Source organism: Glycine soja, chromosome 7, assembly GCF_004193775.1.
Source record: "Glycine soja cultivar W05 chromosome 7, ASM419377v2, whole genome shotgun sequence".
Taxonomy (NCBI): domain Eukaryota; kingdom Viridiplantae; phylum Streptophyta; class Magnoliopsida; order Fabales; family Fabaceae; genus Glycine; species Glycine soja.
In genome coordinates this window covers 44,308,838-44,331,994 of record NC_041008.1, presented here as the reverse complement: position 1 = coordinate 44,331,994, position 23,157 = coordinate 44,308,838, and the positions used below count along the sequence as shown (strand labels likewise).

The 23,157-nt window shown below is 34.1% G+C and overlaps 4 protein-coding genes, 1 long non-coding RNA gene and 1 other non-coding gene across 6 annotated transcripts; 3 read left to right on the top strand and 3 right to left on the bottom strand.

Moving 5' to 3' along the window:
• Window positions 1-15: 15 nt before the first annotated feature.
• Window positions 16-490, bottom strand: LOC114419975. Its single transcript, XM_028385805.1, has one exon. It carries the CDS (start codon window positions 415-417, stop codon window positions 154-156), a length of 264 nt encoding a protein of 87 aa, XP_028241606.1. The 5' UTR covers window positions 418-490; the 3' UTR covers window positions 16-153.
• A 504-nt stretch (window positions 491-994) lies between these two features.
• TRNAH-GUG lies at window positions 995-1,066 on the bottom strand. Its single transcript has one exon. It is a non-coding gene; the product is annotated as a tRNA-His (tRNA).
• A 288-nt stretch (window positions 1,067-1,354) lies between these two features.
• Window positions 1,355-2,712, top strand: LOC114419974. Its single transcript, XR_003668326.1, has 2 exons — window positions 1,355-1,582; window positions 2,210-2,712. It is a non-coding gene; the product is annotated as an uncharacterized LOC114419974 (long non-coding RNA).
• A 3,220-nt stretch (window positions 2,713-5,932) lies between these two features.
• Window positions 5,933-8,507, top strand: LOC114419973 (ubiquitin-conjugating enzyme E2 32-like). The gene is made up of 5 exons (XM_028385803.1): window positions 5,933-6,188; window positions 6,522-6,653; window positions 7,106-7,190; window positions 7,456-7,619; window positions 7,759-8,507. The coding sequence occupies exons 1-5, from the start codon at window positions 6,081-6,083 to the stop codon at window positions 8,197-8,199; spliced, it is 930 nt and encodes a 309-aa protein (XP_028241604.1). The 5' UTR covers window positions 5,933-6,080; the 3' UTR covers window positions 8,200-8,507.
• A 1,636-nt stretch (window positions 8,508-10,143) lies between these two features.
• On the bottom strand, window positions 10,144-12,584 carry LOC114419970 (UPF0481 protein At3g47200-like). Its single transcript, XM_028385801.1, has 2 exons — window positions 12,468-12,584; window positions 10,144-11,748 (listed from the first exon to the last, which is right to left on the bottom strand). The coding sequence occupies exon 2, from the start codon at window positions 11,661-11,663 to the stop codon at window positions 10,449-10,451; it is 1,215 nt and encodes a 404-aa protein (XP_028241602.1). The 5' UTR covers window positions 11,664-11,748; window positions 12,468-12,584; the 3' UTR covers window positions 10,144-10,448.
• Window positions 12,585-14,304: 1,720 nt separating this feature from the next.
• LOC114419969 (aldehyde dehydrogenase 22A1-like) lies at window positions 14,305-22,948 on the top strand. The gene is made up of 14 exons (XM_028385800.1): window positions 14,305-14,952; window positions 15,041-15,084; window positions 15,223-15,327; window positions 16,688-16,815; window positions 17,064-17,186; window positions 17,468-17,621; window positions 19,031-19,134; window positions 19,222-19,300; window positions 19,463-19,558; window positions 19,684-19,821; window positions 20,576-20,791; window positions 21,235-21,426; window positions 21,945-22,088; window positions 22,438-22,948. Exons 1-14 carry the CDS (start codon window positions 14,841-14,843, stop codon window positions 22,594-22,596), a joined length of 1,794 nt encoding a protein of 597 aa, XP_028241601.1. The 5' UTR covers window positions 14,305-14,840; the 3' UTR covers window positions 22,597-22,948.
• Window positions 22,949-23,157: the final 209 nt, after the last annotated feature.

The window sequence follows — 23,157 nt, the reverse complement described above, 5'->3', positions numbered from 1 at the left end:
AATATATTCTGCACGTTAATCTAAGAAGTCATATATTTATATATAATAAAAAGATGAAAATATTGGATCCACACTCAAACTGTGAAGCTCTTATTTTAATTTGTACGTCACATTATTATTTATGGATTTCAAGATCTTGGTACATTGATTTATTTAGGCATGTAAATTGCCAAAGTTGATGGCTCCGTTAGCGTTGCCTTCGGTGAAGCCGGTTTGGTTACTCAGACCTTTAATCTTCTGAGTGCCACTGTTGTTATATTTTCCAACAGAGCGATTCCTTCCAGGCATAGGAGCAGGACTATGGGAATTATTGGGTGAGGAGGTTGCATTGTTGTTGTGAGTTTCACCCTCATCCATGTTATTTAGCACACCAACAAGACCCTTCAGAGCATCCAGTTTTTCTTGAAGATCTGCCATGGATTTTGCTAAAAAAAATTATATGATCTGTCTCTTGAGATTGATTTATTTGCGAGCAGATCAGAAGTGTTGTTATATATATATATATATATATATGAAGGGGAGGAACAATAGTTCTGAAACTTAATAGAGAAGCATGCACTTTGAGAGTGGAATAATATCTCTGGAATAAAGTTATTGTTGGTGGAGTATAAAGTTCCATTTGATGGAATATTGTTTTAACCAAAAAACAAAAATGCAACACGCACGACAGCATCTTCATCTTGATATAACAGATGCGGTTTAAATTATTTTGCCTTTCTTATTTATTCGGATAGCTTATAGATTGGAAGCATATATTTACAAATGATGCTGCACCGTACCAAATTCATTGGGGACTCTTGTGATTATGATTTATGAACAACTTGTAACTGGTAAAGCACAGATTAATTTGAAAAATTAACCTCACGAACATTTGTCAGTGTCAATAATGAGGTGAATATCATTTTGGACGAACAAAAGAAGGTAAATGGCTGATGAAGCTGTCCTCATCCTTGGTGTATAGAAACCTAAAAAATCCTTAGGTGGAAAAGAAGAGTGTGGCTGCTGGGATTCGAGCCCAGGTCTCCACGGCCACAACGTGGAATTCTTACCACTAAACTACAGCCACTTTGATAGTAACAGTTTTCTACAAATTATATATGTTACTAAATAATTGAAATTTATAAGTAAATATAGTATAACCCACTAATACAATTGAATGTTTATTAAATAAATATTTTACAGATTCTATCACGTATTCATTTTCTAGTGAATCTCCATTAATATGCAGTAAATTTTATTAAAAAAATCACAATTATTCAATTTCTTTAATTATCTTTTTAAAATTTAATTTCTTTTAGATGTTTATTTTTGGTCTATCCTTACTCCACGGGTCAGTCAGTCTATTTTTCATCCCAAGACACCCCAATCTCACCCGTTAAATTTACGGGGTCAATGCAAGAGTAAGCTAATTAGTAATTTAATATACTTAAAGCTCTACAATCTCCTTGCATGTTTAGGCATGATAGAGAGGAGCTTGCGCTCATGCTTGAAGAATGAAGATAGAAGACCGACGAACAGATTAAGCTTAACTCTCTTGGCAATCTCTATTCTTTGTACCACAAATCCGTTCACCTTTTACACGGTACCTTACTAGTTCAATTTAGAAAAAAAAAAAAACAGCTTACTTCTGTTTGCACCATTCCATACCGATAAAAATAGCACCCCGCATGTTCATTATTACAGTTCAAATATTTCTTTCTGCTAAAACAGTAGTTGCTTCAACTTAAGTGGCCACCATTAATTTAAATTCTGATTCTAATCATTGTTGTAACAGTTTCTAGTTGATCTAGTTCGTAATGCTCGTTAGAAATGCGTTAAATCACCCATTCCCTCGGCATCATGTTGGAAAAGTTATTTGAGAGGTAGCATGTCTGATAACACAACTTAAAGGAGAGGCTATGTTCATGCTGTCAACCTGTTATTTCACTTTTAAATTGATAGAAAAATCTCCTAATACAAACTAATGAAATCAAGTAGTAAAAAACATACAAACCTCCAATCTTTAAAATTACCTTGTAGTTCTATTTATTAAGTTTTCCAACTTCAGAATTCAGAAAATAAGTTTCTTTACTTCTCACTGAAAGGTAAATGGAACGTAGACTTGAACAAAAATACAAGCTTCAAACTCATGTTTGAGATTTTGCACAGTAGTAGAATTCCTTCATTATTTCTCCTATTTCCCAAGTTCTGATTTACTCTATTTTTCTAGGAAGTAAACAATTCATGCAGTACATTACGCGTCCAACCGAACAACATATGCAGTATTTTCCTAGGCTTCGATGATTTTATTATATACATACTTTGAAGGCTTCTTGAACCACATCAGACATTTCCACAGCTCATGTTCCAGAACTCAACTTCGTGCTCAAGAACACTTAGCAACATAAATTCTGCCTTTTTGAGTTCTTCATCAGATGCCTTTTGCAAGCGTCTATTCGCAATGTTCAGCAGAGATTGGCAGTACTTACCAAAGGCCTCATTGCCCCATCTTGCACAAGTCTCCTTCAGTTCTGGTGGGATTTTGGAGCCTTCTTCAATGCAGTGGGCAAAGCTCTCTTGATACACTGCTTCAATAGCCCAAAATGCTTAATAGCCACAGTATATTCCACTTCTGGACTCATTAAACTTTCCAGCAACCTGTTATGAAACTATAAACATGTCACAACTTACAATACAAACAAAAGTAGCATTTGATTTGTCTAAAATTCCAAATATCCATGTGCATAATGTGTTTTCTTCCCCTGGCTTCTCAGTGAATGGTATCATGACTGCATAGTGCATAGCTGCTATGTCCTGTTTGAGGAGTAAGAATTCGAGGTTTTTTTCTCCCATTAAATTAGAGGACCTAAGAAAGGATCTAACCCGAAAAACTTAACCGGGGAAAATGGTCTGTAGTTAATTAAACTTTGCATAATTGGCTCTTTTAAAATCTATATTTTGCTATTTATTAAATCAATGAGCAAATGTCTGATTCGGTTACCCAAACAAATTACTCAAAAACTTTAATGGGATAAAAATAATTAAATCAACTGATGACTAATCTCCAAAAAATAATCAAAATCCAAATAATTATGACTAATCTTCCTTACAGAACTAACTCTAGTTGGTTGGTCATGAGATTCTTTTTTCTAATTACGTTTTTTTTTTTCATTCATAAAACTTGAATTCCGATTTTGTTTAATTGGATCGAGTCTAATACCACTTGGATCAACGGACTAACAATTTGTTGGTAATTTATGAACAATTTAATTCTTTAATATTTTTTTCTCTTTTTTTAAGAGATGATTAATTTCTAAAAAAGTAAATCTTGTATTAACTTAATCCTATAAAAAAAGGTAAGTCTCGTAACAATTTAATTTTATATTTTTTTTTTCATCCATAAAACTTGAATCTTTGAATCTGAAACTTTGACTAACATCTTGTTGGTAATTTTTGAACAATTAAATTTTTTAATATTTTTCTCTTTTTTTAAGAGATGATTAATTCCTAAAAAAGTAAATCTTGTACTAACTTAATCTTATAAAAAAAGGTAAGTCTCATAGCAACTTAATGTTATTTTTTTTTTTCATTTACAAAACTTAAATTCAAAACTTTGCTTAAATGAACCGAATTCTATATTACTAGAATCAACTCAGAACAATGAACATAACAATTTGTTGGTAATTTTTCAACAAATTAATTCTTTAATAATTTTTTTCTCTTTTTTAAAAGAGATGATTAATTCCTTAAAAAAAGTAAAGCTTGTACTAACTTTAATCTTATAAAAAAAAGTAAGATTTGTAGCAACTTAATCCTATGTATCTTTGGCCAGTAGTCCCAGATTAAAACCCCCTCCTTCATAATGGCAAATATTTGGTAGACAACTATAGACTTCCCCGGCCACCCAAATTGACGCAAGTTTTGTCCATCAATTCTATTTACACCATCAAAACTAGACTTTAAAGACAGTGGTAGATATAAAAACATATGAGTTAAATATGATTAATAGTTTTTGTTTGGCGGCTGAGGAACAACGTCAGAAAGTGAAATACCCCACTTGTTGGCTTCTGCCTTGAACCATGAAATCTCATCCTCCAGAGAAGCCACGCCCCCCAATATGACTTCCATGTCACCACGGCAATCTGATTCCTTCCAAGCTTTTATCAGCACACTAGCCGCAAATGGGACAAACGCCCGAACGAACAAGTAATCCTGGGCCTGCATAACAAGTCTGATTGCAAACATTTTGTTACATCTTGACATGGCTACCCAAAATTGTACTAAATATGTAAAGGAAGTTAAATTTACTAACGAGCCATGTTTTAAAGGAAGCAATATTGATGGTGCCATCGCAAATGCTAATAATAAGAGGGTGTCTAGTGGCTCCGTCGTAGATAAGACGGTGCTTCCTCAACCAAGTCTCGCTCATACCTATCTTATCCTCAGCTTTTGCCTTTTCCTCCATTCTCTCCCTTCTTCTCACCACTTCGTTTGTTAATTGTCGCTACTCTTCTTTCTTAGTTTGACTAGCAACTCGCTTTTATAGTTTTGTAAGCTGTGAACAATTTAAAATAAAAAAAAAATATTTTTAATGTTAATTAATTAAAAGTAAAATCATTCTTAAAAATACATCGACAAATTCCTTTTAAAAAAACATCCACAAAGATTAAAAATGTAATGTTTATATTGAAATTATAAATTTATAATATAGAAAACTATTTTGAAAAAATAAGCACTTGTCATTTTGAATTAATTAATTTTATAATGTAAGAATTTATTTATTTATTCTGAAAAATTAGATTTATGAATACTCACCAGTCACTAATTGCGGGTTCAACTCTGCTACCTGCTTTGGTGGACTACACATGGCTTTGAAGCAACATAAAAGCCCATGCACAAGTACGTTTGGCAATCTTGGTGGGCTTTCATGAGCTTAAAACCCTTACAAGTTACAAGTGTCCCACGCTTTCCAGTACTACTAGTATTTTCCAAAGGAATTCAGCTAGAGTCTAGAGGTGTTAATTAGGCCAATTCGGTGTTGCAAATCAAACTTTTTTAATTTTGGTTGAATTAGATCAAACTGCTTGGATAAAAGTAAACTTCTTCATAAATATTAAGTATTTTTATAAAAAAATAAAATAAAATAATTTTGTTTTATAAAATTAATTTTTGAAAAAATTAAATGAGAGAAATTTTATAAATTAGCTTAAATATAAAATCTCTTCTCTCAACTATTTTTTTCATCCATGAAATTAATATCTTATTTAGGAGAATCAATGAATCAATTCTAATTCGACTCGGAACTAACAACTTATTATTAGTAAAAATACATAAAATACTTTTAAGTTTTTTTAAGATAATTAAAGAAAAGGAAAGAATATACAAACTACCCATATATTATATTTATGTTGGTCTCAAGTGTTATTACTTTAGAAAAATACATGTGATTTAAAGTATGTTTATAAAAAATAAAAAAAATTTGAAGAAATTTTTTTAATTAGACTTAATATTTAAATTAAAGTAAAGTTTATTTATGTATACTAAAAAAGGTGACTTTTTACTTAAAATAATTTAAATTTAATATTTAAATATTAAATAATTGTTGCCATATATAATTATTTCATTTTTATTTTTCATATATAACCCATAGATAAAAATACTTCTCAAAACCGAAGAAAATGACACAATAATATTTTACTTTAATTAAAAATACATTCATTAGTGTAAAAAAAACATTTTCTTGCTTAAATACCACTTTAAACCGAACCGAAAGATTACCAAAATCCATGCCAATCGGGTTTTATGAAATAGAAGATGAGTGTCCAAATACAAATTAAAGGAAATGAATTTAATTAATTTTGATTGATTTTTGGGTTTACCTGATCGAAGCGGAGAGAATAAACACGTCAGCTTCATATGTCCAATGGAAGAGAGGCATATCAGAAAACCGCTGGTATCATGACGTGTCCCCCTTGAGCCATACCTAACGTCTCCCCTGCAATTTCCATTACATTATTATTCCCACTCTGATATTTTCTCTTCCCTATAGGCATAGCTAGCTGTGAGCAATTGTGGTTTCACAGAACGTGATCTTATCAACTATGGCGGAGAAACACAACATCAAGAACCCAGCCGTGAAGCGGATTCTCCAGGAGGTCAAGGAGATGCAATCAAACCCTTCCGATGACTACATGAGCCTCCCTCTTGAGGTTCTTTTCTTTGGTTTCGCTTTCTCTACTATTATTCATTCTTCAATTTCACTAATTGTTTAGCCACGGGGACCTGCTCATTTTGCTTTCTGTTGCAATTAAAAAATTGTTTTCCACAAAATTTGGTTCTTTAACTGTTAGCAATTAAGCCTGTGGTCTTGGATTCTGGCTAATTGTGTTTCTTTGAAGATAAAAATAAATAAAGAAACAGAAGGGGCTATTTTTGAAACAGAACAAAAAAAAACATTGGTTGGAGCTACGCTTACGGTGGTCATTATGATATAATGCATTCAAGTGTTTTCTGAGCAACTTCAATACGGTGTTTTATTTCAGGAAAATATATTTGAATGGCAATTTGCGATCAGGGGGCCTCGTGATACTGAATTTGAAGGTGGTATTTATCACGGACGGATTCAGCTGCCTTCAGAATATCCCTTCAAACCTCCTTCGTTTATGTTGCTCACAGTAAGATATGTTCCCCTTTAGACCGAGCAGATTCTTATTTTAAAAAGTTTATTTAATCATTTGTTCTTACACCATTTCTATGTTTTGTTTCCTATACCTAGAATCTAGACATTTTTAGTCCTTACACATGCACTTTCAATTCTGTTTTAGTCCTTGCCGTTAACTAACACCTAGAAATTGGTGATGTAAAATCTGCCCAAAATTGTCACTATAGTTCCAAATTTGTTTTGTGGTGGTTTTAGCTAACTATCAGAGTTAAGAGTTAAGCTCACTTAACTGAAGGGACTAAAACAGAATTAGAAGTGCACATAATACAAGTATAGGAATCAAATGAGTAATTAAACTATTTTAAAATATTTACCTGAATTTGTTTTGGGTGTTTCTGTTTCTTATAATGATTTTATGTTTAAGTTATTGGAACTTGAAAGCTAAATTCACTGTTGTGATGTCAGCCTAGTGGCCGTTTTGAGACCCAAACCAAGATTTGCTTGAGCATATCAAATCATCACCCTGAGCATTGGCAACCATCATGGAGCGGTAAGTAATATCCCTTTCCACTCTTTACTCGCTGCATATGTTAGAGTTTGTTTTAAAGTTTGTCCAACAGAAACGAAAATTGAGGGTGAGGAAATTTTTTTGCTTCCCTTCTCCCATCATTTGCAACAGATCTTATTCCAAGCTGTATATATGTCTTGTGATAGTTGATAAAAGTTAAAACCATTAATTATAAACATTGAAGCTGCATTCTTTACATTTGATAGAAGAAGCTTCTCACTTAGCTGATGTAAATTTATTTTGACAGTAAGGACTGCTTTAGTTGCATTGATTGCATTCATGCCCACCAACCCAAATGGCGCGTTGGGCTCATTAAACTACAAGAAAGAAGACAGGTGTGCCTTGGCCACTAAATCCCGGGAAGCACCTCCAAAATTTGGAACTCCTGAACGTCAAAGACTGATTGATGAGGTACATTGTTGCTCATTGTTTTTTGTCCAGTGCATGTTTTTCAGTAATACCTTATTCTGATTGCTTTAGGTAAAATGTTGCTTATTGTTTTTTCCTGGATGCGTAATTTCTCTGTTGTACTTGAACCGTTTTATCCCAGATACACGAGTATATGCTAAGCAAGTCATCCCCTCTTCCACAACTTGCCCCCTCACAAGCTTCTGAAGAACAATCCAAAACTGAGGAGGCCAAGGCCCAGGTTAATTTGGAAAATCCCGAGGCTTTACCCGTGGGAGCGGAGATTCCAGATCAAGCAGGCGACAGAATTGTTGAAGAACAAGAACTGCCTGTCAATGCTAATCCTAACCCTGCAGGAGTTGAAGCTTCAATGGAGAGTTCATCCAGTGTCTCAAGTAACCAGTTGCTCCAAAAGTCAGATGCAAGGGTTCAAAATCTGAAACCAGATACAAGGGTTCAAAAACCTGACGATCGATTGTTCACACTTGCTGCTATTGGACTTGCTATAGCAATTGTGGTTCTTTTGCTGAAGAAGTTCATTAAATCTACAGAATATGGTGCTGTTTTCATGGATGAATCTTAGATGAATCTTTGTTCATGTTGGCTTCAATATCAAGATTCTTAGCCCATGGTATAGTCGATAGGAAAATTTAGCACTTCTGTGATATTTTATGATCTTTGAATTGTACGTTATGTCTTGTAATTATGGCAATACTAATATCGATATACTACAGCTTTGAGTTAGTGAGCAAGGGTCTACTTTTTTGAGAAGGGTCTACTATGTGGTACAGTTATAATGCCTTATTGTTTGCTTATGACTCCTGATTTATGTATACTAATCGAAAGTACTCATTAATGACAAAAAGGTCGGATAAACAACTTCGTGGCTTATATTTTTCGTAGTTAAGTAACATTAATGATAGTTGCTTATATAAGCATATTCTATAAATTCTCAATTGTTCCAATGATATTTGCAAGTTACTTAACTTTAAGAACCAACTTAAGTTTAATTCTATTGGAGATACTCTTATGGTTATAGAGTGAGAAGAAACAAAGTGAACATCCAAGCAGGAAAATTTAGAGGCATATTTTTCTTTTCTTTTGCCCATTCAAACATTTGAAAGTCTAAGCTATAAACTTGGCATGTATTCTGCGTGAAATTACAAAAGCTGAAATGTATCATCGGTACTTAACATTTTAAATATTTGGTCCACTTTTCATATACATTTTTGATATATCCTTGTCAAATGTTGCAACGCCCGTTCCTCAGAAGTATTTGTAAGTAAATCAAATCTTTTATAACTATTTTTTACTATTTACAAGGACAGCATGCATCCACAGGTGGGATCTTTTCATGTAATGCTCTGTAACAACCAAGACTACAAAGGGGAGGCTTTGACCTGGAATCCCGGTACTTGTACTCATTAGTGCAGTTTGGACCAGCGCATTTTTCTCTTGGGGGAGAGGATAGCTGAAAAATCCAAAACATCATCGTTGCAGAAACGCAAGTTTTTAAAGCATATCAAATATTAGAAATGCTATACTCTTTTATGTTGAGAGACTGAGTTGCAAAGCTGTACCCGTTAGTTCCCATTTGGAAGATACTCGGTAGACCGATATCTTCAGAAAAAGTTACTACTGTTCCTTGGGGACTCATGGTCAATCTACTGTTCCTTGTAGAAACTTTTATAGCAGCAAATCAGCCAACAAGATAAGGATATATACCAAATTGAAGACAATTACTTTGCAAGAAGATTCACAAAAGGCAGATATATAAACCCACATACATATAGGAAAATAAGGAAACAAACCTGCACTTTCAATAATTATTTATGTTCACACTAGAGTTCATCCACTTTTTGGTTAGTGATAACTCAAAATCAACAACAGGAACAAAAACAAGTTTTCTTTTGAAGTAATTCACAGAAGGAACAACTCAACTAAGCGATACAAACAAAATTGAGTATCCGCAACAAGAGATCTAGTATAATTTTTGGTGTTCTTTATTTTTTAAGAGTGATACAGGGCAAAAGCTTACAATATTAATATTAATTAAAAACAAAATAAACAACAAAAATGGGAAAATCCAATACTGGTCATCAGTCAACTAGTTAGATTAACGAGAAACGAAACTATTACACAACTATGATTCTATTTGAATGTAAGACTTTATTGTCCAAAATGATTCTATTTGTCTAGAGCATAACTATCTCCAATAAAATGTACTCTTCATTAAAAAAATGAAATACATTTTTTATAATATTATTATATTTTAAACGGAAGTAGCGTACTAGTAAGTACATATATAACTTTTATAATATTATTATATTTTAAACGGAAGTAGAGTACTAGTAAGTACATATATAACTTATAACTTTGGACTTTACATTATTGATAATTATCGGGTGTTTGGTAAATTTGATGACTTTTTAAAGTCAAAATTCATTAGAATTGGCTTAATAATGTAGAGTATGGATAATAAGTATGAAGACTATTGTATAAAAAATAATTCAAAATCACAGCAAGCTATAAGGTCAATTAACTTGCATCAATAACATGTTAGCAATCAGTAGCGAAAGTGTAAGCACTTGGGACTGTAAAGACACGGGATGCTCAACTTTGTGAGAAATTATTACATGCTCCCGATCATATATACGGATGAATCACTATATAACATATAACTACCTTTTTTAATTTATGAAAAAGACAAATAAAGTGTCATAAAAATTGGTGAGAATCACATTTAACCGAGCACACGATAAGGCAAGAGAGAGTGTGCACAGCATGGAGCACATTTGCAACAAGTAAACAACAACGTACTCCAAATTGACATCATGTAGAAGTACGAGTTTTAAGCCAACTGAACTTCAATATCTTCCTCCACGATCTCGGGATTCTTTTATACTCAAAAATTTGTTCAATTAGCCCTGCAAAATAGAACTTGTCCTCCCCATATTCCACTTTCCCGCACAACCTCTTAAACAGATCACAAACTTCTTTCTCCGTGTAATTATCCATGATCACAATCCCTCGGTTGCGGAACAACTTCACATCGTTTTCATTGCAGACCAAGGCTTTCATTAAAAAGGCATAAGATGTGAACGGTTGGCTATCATTTTGGTGCTGCTCCAATGCTATCAGATTGGAAAACAGCATTTCTGTAAAATGATGATGGGGTGTGAAGGAAGGAACTTCAAGCACCCCATTTGCAAATTTAATGTTTAGCAGGCTCTTGGCTTTGGAACTCTTGGACTTAATACCATCTTTCTTGAGCTTTGTTGCACTCTCAGTCTCAAGATCACCTTGAGATACACTTCTTTTGGACATTACTCTTGCATAGGTTGGTAGGAAACAATGACGAATTAAGTCAAGCAAATGATAACCCTCTTGGCTAAACTTCTCATTAACAATTTCCTTATCCCCTGGCAACATTTTTCTGAAGAAACGAACAGCAAGCTCTGAGAGGGTCAGGGTAAGGTCATATTTTATTGGAATGAGCACAATTTGAAACAACCTTTGAAGAATGAGGAATGGTATTTGGTTTTCTAGCAATATAAGGTCGCACCTCAACCTATTGAGTAACCCTGGCGTTGTAAACGTGGGATCCCCACGGCGCCTTATACCCTCTAGAGAATATTTCAAGAAAAGCTCAATGATGAAACACCCATCAACTAACATCATCTCCATGAATTGATTGCATGTGAGATTGAGTTCTTCTGCATAGAAATTTCGTGCTGGCTTCTCTAAATCGCTTAGTGCATTCACAAATTCGTGCAAGCTTGATTCAAGCTGATTTGGTTGTCGACTCAGAAGTGTGAAGAGGTAATGCCACTTGCGATCTTCCATGTATTTTAGACCCTCCTTGCCATGATGGAGAGGACCAATTGACACTGTGCTAGGGATGTACATCTTCTCATTTGCTTCCAGGAGTTTCTCGGGGACTCTGAAGATGGATTTCAAAGATGAAACGGCTTCAAGCTTCTCTTTAATTGATGTTACAAGATCTTTTTTTGCTTGTGTGATAGCTGAAGCAGGGGTATGGTCCATGTTTTTGAACCGGTCCCTGGAATTGTCACTGCTTGGTTCCTATTAAAAGATCCCAGAAAAGTATTCCTTCACTTGAGCAAATCCACTGTGAGACATTAAAAAAAAAGTTGCGTTATTTATACAACAATCTATATAATAATATTTTATTTTGTATCTATCCGTTTCTAACACATTATTTATTACATTTCATATCTTTGTCATTTAGACTCTTAGTTATAGAATTTGTTGCAGTGATAAGATTTCTCTATGAAAAATATTGCATATCTTGAAAATCATTATTAGATCACATATGCACACAAAATACACGGCGAAGAAATATCAACCAATAAAATTGATTTGTTGATTGCATGTTCAATAAAGAAAATGAAATATGAAATTGAAGACATACATGCTCATGCTTCTGGGATAATCATATCCAAATTCAAAGAAAAGAAAAAGGATAAAATGCTAAATTGGCAAGACTAAACAAGAGAAAACAACTTTACAAGGATAAGACAAGAGCTATGGCCCAACAAAGAGTTTACTATTAGTTTGGCATTTTAAATATACATTAAGTCCACACTATATATATGTTATCCCATGAATCGTATTTCGCATTTTAGAATAGGTTTCTAGTTATTAATATTCAAAACTACGTAGCTCGGATCTGTAGATTGAGCATAATAGATTTTACACAACGCAGAGTAGTTTTCAAATTTATTAGAAAAAATTAGTAGAAAAAAGAAAAACTGATCAAGGAAACTAGAAAAATAAATAAATAAATAACGTAGACCTGTATTGTATGTGAGCTCTTATGTCAGTTACCTGAATTGCTGTTTCCTGCCAATCTGTTCTTTATCTCCCTCTGCACCCAATGCAAGAATTATGTTGCATAGCATCGATATCTTAACAGCCGGTAAGTAATACTTTCGGAAACTACCGCAGCTACTATATATATATATATATATTAAAACTTGATCAGAATCCTAGATTACTTGAGAAGTGTGGTAAGCGAAAGCAATTAGAAAAACCAATGAATAAGGAAAGGAAGAACAAAACTCAGATATATTTCTGTACTGTACGTAACAAAGAGAAAGCAGAATCTGCTGAAGGTAAAGGAAAAACCGCGCGATTAGCATTTGTTACTTGACAGATAATTTAAGAATTGTTTTACAGTAATTGTACGAGCCAGTACATCAACCCATCATGGTTTCCCCTACTTTTTCAATACTTATATTCTATTCTTTTGTTACTAAGGTCTCGAGTGCAGAAGACTATGATCCCATTACTCACATTATGGGCTCTTTTTATTTGTTTCATCCATCGAGCCACGCCTTGCATGCCAGCTTCGTTCACGCATTTGACTGAGTGGACCACACCAAAGCCAACGAAGTCAATGATAGAGAAGGAGAAAAGGAGGTTTCAGGTGTTGGTGACTGAGGCCCAACCATTGGAGGCTAAGGAAGGAGGAATGAAGGCAATGCGGGCGTGATATGAAGGAGAATATTTGTGTGACAGTGGTTTGAATATGTGATGGTGTGAGAATTGAGATGATCAAAGAGTTTAGAAGGACAGAAAATTAAACTTGGACCAATTTTACTATAGAAAAGAAAAAGCTAGGCAACATTGAAACCCCGTCGATGACAGTTGCAATCAAAATTAAAATAAAAATGATATAATTTTAATTTTAAAAAAATAAATAGGAAAGATCTCATCACCCTAAATCAGTGTCACAATGATTCTCTAAATACACTGTTTGAATGTGTTTCCAAACATGATGGATGTTTCAGCACAGGATTCTGCCGAGCGATGTAAAGGAAAATCCATAGACTGGATTAAGGAACAAACTGAATATTGATAGATGAGTGAAGGCTTCCAAGGGGAAAGGACAGTGAAAGCTGTTATGATCATACTTAAGCCTTGAAACTCTCTTACGTAGTGAATTAGTCTTTTGGATTGGACTCTCTTCTTGTACTTAAGTCCTAATAGTTGGACAACGATCTCTGAATAGAAGTGAAATCTACATACATTTACCTGCAAGACACTCTGATGCCAAAGCCAGTTAGTGTAAGAGATGCATAATATGAAGCTTATATTCATAATAGATGCATTATATTTATATATATAAGAGGACTAAGACGTAATGCTATCAAATTTCTTTGGTAATTTAAGGCTTGTTATTTCAGTATTTCAATCTAGTTCACTTGTACATTTTTTTTTTTGAATGGGTCAATTTCACTGTCTTCTGTCTCAGAAATACTGGTTTGTATGGAATGCATAGCCGTTAAGGAACAGGATTACAGGTATATCAGTTGAATGCTGTTTTTTTTCTTCTTTTTTTGCATGCATTGGTTTGTTTCGGGCTTTGTTTTTAGTTTGAATTTATATATAAGTGTTTTTTTTCCAATGATAGTGTTTTTGTAATGAATATGATTGATTTGGTCAATATACATTGTTCAAAACACTTTCAATTATTTGTCATGGATATGTGGCAAACTTAAAGAAACCCATAATTTTTATTAGTTTTTTTTTACTGGACTTCATTAGTTAATAATATAATTTTTTCATACTGATATATAAATTATATAAGCACATACTAGTATTTTACTTTGGCATAAAACACCAATACTAATCAGAGAGAAAAAAGACACTTTCAGAACAGCCAGGCGGGTCCTGGGATCGAGAGAGACAACAAGATTTGTGACTTGTGAGGGACTAAGCGGAGACTTGCTGTCTATTATATAAGCCCATCTACTAAAAATATTCAGATATTACTACCATTTCTTTTCCTTTCCATTTTTTTTTTGTGTGGATTTTAATCCCTCCTTTCTTTCACAATAAAAAAGAGAAAGAAGGTATAGAGAGAACATAGGAGTCCCAGTAGAGAAGTAAAGTGCCATAAAAAACGACAAGACGCATCACGCTACGAATGGAATCTGTGTTTCCTTTTTCCTCATTTTCGTGTCAAGGAGCATGAATTTTCCGTTTCGTTTTTACCTTGCTGACTAAGATTGTTATTGTTAATATCAATGCCATCCTCATCAACACGAAGCTTAAGCTTACGCGTTCACTGAGTGGGAGCATTTTCCTATAATACACTCCGCAGAAGCTTCGAGTTAAAGAGCATCTATCCAAATCGAAGCCCTAGCTGGTTTTCTTCCGATAGAAAGAGACGCGCTCTGAATCTGCGCATTTCCAATGGCGTTTTGGTGGCCGTTGCTCGTTTTAGCATTCGCTTACGGTATTTGTAGGTTCCTTCTCATGCTCATTCCTCCTAAAGTTCCTTCCATCGACGTTGACACTTCCGATGGTACTCTATCTCTCTCTACATATCTATCTATATATTGTACACACACTCAAGGAGGTTTGTCGTGACGGTGAAATTGTGATAATGACAGTGTTGGACGATGGAAACCAAGCGCAGGAGAACAGTTTCATATATGTGAGTTCTCTCTTTCTCTGCTTTGATTTACGAATCGCATATGAAAGAATCTTGCAAATCGTTGCATGATATGGTACTGTTGTGCGTTTAATTGCATTTTTTCTCAATCGTTATGATTTGTCATTGGTTCCAATCCAGGTACCTCCAAGGGGAACATCGCAGCAATCGGGCAAGATAGTTCAGTGCTACGAACCTGCAACTATGAAATATTTGGGATATGTTCCTGCATTGACGCATGAGGAGGTCAGTGAGCTTCAGCCTGTGCTCTTGTAACAGTGGACTAATGGTTATGATGAGTAGTATTTGTATCTATTTGACCGTAGTTTATGATTGATGGTTTGATTAGGAACTATGAAGCACCAATACTTTAATTTGCTTCAAGTATCCGTATCGTATATGTATCCTGTATCGATACGTACATGTGAAGTATCCAAACCTTTAACAAAAGTTTATGAAAATCCTATACAACCACATATGAGACATAGGAATAAGATTGGAAATTATGGATGAGTTATCCTCTTTATGGATGATTTCAAGAAAATAATAAGACCGATACTATTCCTATTTATAGACGGTAGGAATTGAATAATAATAATAATGATTTACAATTTTTATTTTGTTTATAGTAATGTCCTACAAATATGTTCTTAATTTGGATTTGCATAATTGCAATTATATATTTATTATGTTTTATGAATTTTTATATATATCTAGATATGTATTGTTATCAGATATGTATCGTATTGAATATACATATCGTATCTGTATATCATAGGCTAGGAAGCGCAATTAGTTTTCAATTAAACTTATTTTGTGATTAGTGTTTGATGAGATGCATTCATGTGTGTTTGGATACCCAGTTTGCAACCAACGTAATGTCAATCCACCCTTAAGGTTGCTTCTACATTTGGTGCATTCAAATGTACAAGCTTCCATTTAAAATGGCACAAACTGGTTTCAAAACATTAGAAATCTACAAGGACATCATTGCCATGCAAGAAATATGCTGGTTGTGCTGAATTAAATCTGACATGTCATAGCTTCTACCTTCTGGAAAAAATATTATACTAACTAGACCAGTGCCCAGTGTGCATGTGAAATAAAGGCAACACAATCCAAATAGAATATCACTTTTACAATAATATTACCAGAATAACATCATTTAAACGGGAAGCGGAATTGTCAATGATTGAAATGTAGAACATTGTTGGACAGTTTTAATATAATTATTGATTATTCATTTTGTTGTCTATGTTGAAGTATAAGTTCTATGGAATTCCTTTGATTTCTATGTTTTTTGTTCTCACAATTTTTCTTGATGTTGACCATATTTAGTTTTCATCCTTTTTGTTTATGAATGTCTGCACTTATTTTTAAAAATGAATTAATGTATAAGTATAATATATCCCATTAGCATTCTTATTGATCTTTATACATCTGGAAACATTAATGACAAAGCATCCAGACATACTAAGTGGAGAATATTGATGTAAAGTACCAGTTGTTGCAGAGCATGCATGATGAAATACTGGTTCCTAGTTTTTGTGTAAATTTTTTACAAGCTTTGCTAGATTAACTATAACTGCTTTGTGTGTATGGATAGGTCAAAGATCGAGTGTCAAAAGTAAGGAAGGCACAAAAAATGTGGGCAAAGTCCAGCTTCAAGCAAAGACGCTTATTTTTGCGTATACTTTTAAAGTATATAATTAAACATCAAGCGCTTATATGCGAGTAAGAACACTTTTCCATGGTTGTAGAAGTTTATCATATTTTTTTACACTTCTTGGAAACGTTTGTGATACAGACTTGAACTTATAGTCACTTTTTTGACATTTTAGGAAATATGCAAATCTTTCATAGCTACCCACTATTTTTAGTTATCCTACCGTTTAATCCATCTGCTCTGAAGTAGATGTAAATTGTGATCATTGCATGATGAGAATGATGATAGCATCTTGTAATTCATGTGCTTTAATTAGAATATCTTCACGTGATACTGGAAAGACAATGGTAGATGCCTCTTTAGGAGAAATAATGACAACATGTGAGAAGATCAATTGGCTATTGTCAGAGGGTGAGCAGTGGTTAAAGCCTGAATACCGGTACCTTCTTTTCCCAGTAGTTGACTATTTTATTTTCTTAAACTGATTATGATGAATAATCTGTCTCATTTTATTTTCTGTTCTTTCCATACCTTCTTTTACACAAAAACTAGGCCTTATAACTTATAAGATACCTATTGTTTTATTAAAAAAAAATAGTGTTATAACTTCTTCCTTGTACATGCATATAATATCACTATGGTGAAATTTCCAATTATCTAAAGTCACTTCTATGTTTACTTTATTTTTCCTTGTGTGTGATGAATAAAAAATCTTTGTAGGTCTTCTGGAAGATCAATGCTTCATAAGAGAGCTAAAGTAGAATTTCATCCCCTTGGTGTTATTGGAGCCATTGTTTCATGGAATTATCCCTTCCACAATATTTTTAATCCTATGCTGGCTGCAATTTTTTCTGGAAACGGTATTGTGATTAAGGTATAAAATATCTCACCATCTACCTATCACAATTGATCTTCATGCTGTGGGTGTATTGTGTTGATTTTAGGCATTGCTTACATTTGTGCTTAATGTCAATTAGGTTATATTCCTTGGTAAAATTAAAAAATAAAAATCTCTTGCATGATGCAATACAAGTCCAGATCCTCTCCATTTGTTTGAGAAATGGACATCTCCATTTCTATGAAGGAAAAGTAGACACGTGGCATAAAAGAAAATCAAATGGCTGAGATTTAATTTGGTTCAATGCATTTTAAATTAAAAAAATTGAAAGCCAATGAGTGACAAAAGCAAGGCACGTGTTGTTTCTTTGTGGGTTTTGGACGGCCTCAACTGGCAGAAAAGATGGAGTGCGACGACCCATTAGAGGCGGCACAGCTCCATGGTGGGTGTTATTCTAAGGAAGATCCTTAGAGGCACCTCAGAATTCATTTCTTGGTTCATAATTTCCTGAACTATTGCCATTGAAAACTCATCAAAATGGACACTGGGTAAAGTTTTGTTGGGTTGTGCTGGTAGATTGTTCTTCACTTATTCACCTCCTCGATCAATCTGAGTTTTGAAAACAACTGGACCAATTAATCTAACACAGTCTTAGTGTTCAAAATTAAATTTTTTTTTTATCTTGTGTTGTACAGTTTTTGCAACACCTCAATATTGTTTACTACTTCAGGATTTTTCTTCCAAATTCATTGTAATAGGAAAGGGGGGAAATGAGCATTTTCTCACTTTCTAACTTTTCCCAGTACCGTCGTCGGATCGTCAAAATTCTGACGGGATGCCGGCGAGTTTGATCTGGGCAAATGGCAATGCTCCATTGCAAACAAACCACCCTGCCTCGAAAATTCCCCTTCGTCCCCGTAAGACTAGTGGTCAGAAACATAAGTTTATTGTTGCTTGTTCAATGTCATGCAAAGGGCGAAGGCAAAGTTGAGATCGTAAATCATAGTGCAGACACGGAGAAACTCCCTATGCCACATGTATGACGGAAATGAAGTGAAATGGAAATGTCCATTTCTTAAGGAAATGGAGAGGAACTGAACGCGTGCAATGCATACTCTTACTTTTTCCACCTAATAACCATTTAGAAGATTGTTATTTTTTGTCCACTAATGCAAGCCTCTAGGACCAGGTTTGATCCTTTCTTTCCACCCATTTCTTCATTATTAAGCTGAATTTCAGCACAAGTTAAAATTAGCCTGTGCACTATCAATGCGTTAAGCAACAAAAAGATGCTATTGCTCAAGGATCATGTTAGAATTGGAGGCATAAAACCATTTTTGAGCTTCCACCTACCAGCTTAAGCTTTTAGGAGAATTATTATTTAACAGTATTAAATGCTTCTATGTTTTCCAATTTGAAAGAAAACCTTGTGCTTTTTATTGTAGATATCAGAACATGCAAGTTGGTCTGGATGCTTTTATTTCCGGATCATCCAATCAGCCCTTGCTGCCATAGGAGCTCCAGAGGACCTCGTTGAGGTGATAACAGGGTACGGCCATTTGTCTTACCATTCCTTTTTCCTTTTTGTTCTATGGTTGTGTTTATCATCTATGGCATTGATTGAGCCTTCTTCCAGGTTTGCTGAAACAGGAGAAGCATTGGTATCTTCTGTTGATAAAGTCATATTTGTTGGATCGCCTGGTGTTGGTAAGATGGTATGATTCTTCTAGCCAATTGAATGAGTTCACTTTGCTCTCACCTGGTATTGTATCATAATTCATTACTTCCAATCATTGTCATTACTCCATTCATTTTTATGATGGCATCCTATTTCCCATGAATTGCGCTATGCTAATATGCTTCATCTTTTTATGCAGATAATGAATAATGCTTCTAACACACTTATACCAGTGACACTGGAGCTTGGTGGCAAAGATGCATTTATTGTTTGTGAAGACGTAGATCTGGACCATGTATGAATTCTTTCTCCCTGTTCAGATTCCCCAAAGCTTGGATGTAACTATTATCCATAAAAGCTTAATGAGATCTCCATTCTTGAGTACCTTAGTTTTAACAGCCTTTGATCTGCTGAATATAGGTTGCACAAATTGCTGTCAGGGCTGTGCTTCAGTCAAGTGGACAGAACTGTGCTGGGGCAGAGCGATTTTATGTCCATAGGGAAATCTATTCTTCTTTTGTTAGCAAAGTTACCAAAATTGTGAAGTCTGTTACAGCTGTAAGTGTTTTTAACAACATTTCACTAAGTTTAACTCTTTTGTAACTTTCATAATAGGCTTCTGATGCATAGAATCACGTATGCTTACACTTCATTGCCAGTTTGCCACAAGATTGCTTTTTCAGAAATCTATCATATTGTTTATACATCTGTTTTAGCTCTAGGTCAAAAACTATGAGAAATAGACATCTATTTGATTCAGGATACCTTGCATTTTCGTCTATTTTAGTTGAACCTATGCATTTTTTTGGTTTCTCTGATTTCTCCCTTTCAGTAACAGTGTGCCCCCAAGGAACCATTTTCTACATAAATCTTTGAAGAAAAATATTAGCATCAACTTATTACTGGCTTTATATTCTTGTGTGTGTGTGTGTGTGTGTGTGTGTTCTATGTATTTGGAACTCTTCAAAATGAATAGTATCTGTGAATTGTTGTTGATGTCTAGCAAATAAATAGAATTTGGTGATGAACAAATTGCATGGCATCACTGACATGCTCCAATTCTCTTCTGAGATGATATTTTCCTTTAAAACAAAAAGTGCTGAAATCTGGAATTCATGATTATACTGTTTGAGAGGAGGGACAAAAGGATCAGAAATTTATGTTCATTCACAGATGGCATTAACATTGAGGACTACTATAAACATGAACTCATTGCTTACTGATTATTGAAGAATGGACTTCTGTCCTAGGAAATATTGAGTATAAAGATGTCAATTTTTTATTTAATTTATTGGTTATTGATTTCTTGCAGGGCCCACCACTTGTTGGAAAGTATGATATGGGAGCTTTATGCATGCATGAGCATTCTGAAAAGCTTGAAGGCCTTGTAAATGATGCTTTAGACAAAGGAGCTGAAATTGTTGCCCGTGGGAATCTTGGACATATAGGCGAAGACGCAGTTGATCAATATTTCCCCCCTACTGTGATTGTGAATGTGAACCACACAATGAGATTGATGCAAGAAGAGGTAACGAAATCACTATCTTTTCTACTTTAAGATGCCTATTTTTTTTAATTATTATATTAGAAATATCCTACACACACTCATACATCACTTCACATTGCCATAGTTTTTATCATCTAATTACAGTTAGTTATTCCACGTTTTTTGTGCAATTAAACTTTGATTTTGCCGTATAAAAACTATATTAGTGAGTCAATGATGATGTGAGCCATGATGTGCGAGAAGTGTTACTACTATTGTTGTATTTAAGAACTAGTTTCACTGTTAGTAGGTTCGCATACATTTCATACCTAGACTACCATTTGAGATTTTTTTAATTTAGGTAATCATATCCCATGACAGTCATGCACCTCAATTGTGCATTTACATTCAAGAATTTCCCTTCTATATTCTATGTGTCAGCAACTGCTTACTAAATTCATCTGAGCAATTAAATGCTTGACTAGGCATTTGGACCAATCATGCCAATAATGAAATTCAGCTCTGATGAGGAGGTTGTCAGGCTTGCAAATGACTCAAAATATGGGCTCGGCTGTGCTGTTTTCTCAGGCAATCAGAGCCGTGCCAGAGAGATAGCTTCACAGATACATGCTGGGGTAGCTGCAGTTAATGATTTTGCATCAACATACATGTGTCAGGTAAATTTATTAACTCTCTTGAAAGGGGATTCACTTAAAAAGATTTAATGGTAATGTATCTTGTCATTCTTGTATCTAACTGCTTGTTTAGTATGTGTTGATCTGTTGTGAATGTGCAACAAGTAGGCTGACTGCAGAATTTCCCTGATCAAGAGAATTAGTTTAGAGAATATCTGGCACATAATGATAGCCCAAAACTTCTATCTTGACTCTGCTTCTCTGCTGGGAAGTATTTGGTTTGCAAAGATGCATGATTGCATAAACATAATGAGATGTCTGGTATTAAAAATGTAAAGACTGATAAAATAATAAATTACTAATGATTAAAATTTCTGGTGGGTAGTTTGCTAAAACTATCGAGAAGTAATTTATCAGAGACCCAAAATTGGAAGCGGGTAACCTGTTTAGCCCAGTACTTGTGCAGTTATTTTTTTCTTTTCAAACTGCCTGGAAAAGTTAACTCGGCCTTGGTTATCCTCCAATTTTCACTGAAGTAATTATGCATTATGATTTTGCAGTCCCTACCATTTGGGGGTGTGAAACATAGTGGATTTGGACGATTTGGTGGTGTAGAAGGTTTGCGAGCTTGCTGTCTTGTTAAAGCAGTTGTTGAAGATCGATGGTGGCCATTTGTCAAAACCAAGATACCTAAGCCTATTCAGGTCAGTCAGGAAAACTTTTTGTCATATTTCCTTCCAATATCTTTAGATGTTTAAGGTTAATGCACATTAATTAAGAACTATTTTATAGATGCAAATTTGGACTAAAAAGCCGTTATTTAACATCCCATCAATAGTAATAAATTATATTACAAATTCCTAATTATCTCAACTGTAATAGCTATTAAATAAGGGTATAGTCGAGAAAAACAGATTAGATTTTGAAATTCTAAAACATGAATTGTTTTGAGATAAAAGAAAGAAAGCTAAGACATGTAAAGATATGGAAAAATGTAGTATTTTTTTACTTCACCGTGAATAGAAACTTCAATGGGCTTCTTGTCTGCTACAGTATCCTGTTGCAGAGAATGGATTCGAATTTCAGGAGTCACTTGTTGAAGCGCTTTATGGTCTCGGCATATGGGACCGTTTGCGAGCATTAGTAAACGTTTTAAAAATGCTTACTGAGCAAAATCCTGGTGGCAGTAGCAATAAGAGAAGAAATGACTGATTGTCAGGTCAGGTAACATTCTAAATGGCTAATATCGTCAGATACTCAAACCCTGCTGCTAGCAAGCTGTAAGAGAAGAAATGAATAATTGGCGGCAACTCAGGATAACACGCTAAATGGTTAATATTGCCAAGTTAGGTGGGGGATGTCACTTTTGGTTGACGTATTTATCTAATCTCTATCTAGAAATCTCCTGTGACTATAATGTTAAGGGGATTTAAACTCAAACTAGTTGGTGATTATATAAATTGCAGGAGATAGGATATTTTTGTGATTGTGGCCTTTGGATACCTATTCATTAGGGCATATACCAATGATCAACTTAAGGCTATGGGTAAAATATTTCAACTAACTTTTAGTTTTTTTTTACTAATTAATATTTTTAGTATCTTCTAATATTTTTTAAGATATTTCCAGTAATATTTTTTAAAATATTAGCTTCTAACTTTTTATAATTTTTTTATCCTTGAATATTTAGATTTCCTTATTCAAACATTACTTTGGTCACTAATCGAGCTAAAGAGTCTAACATTATATAAAAGAGATGCTTATTTTTTTTTA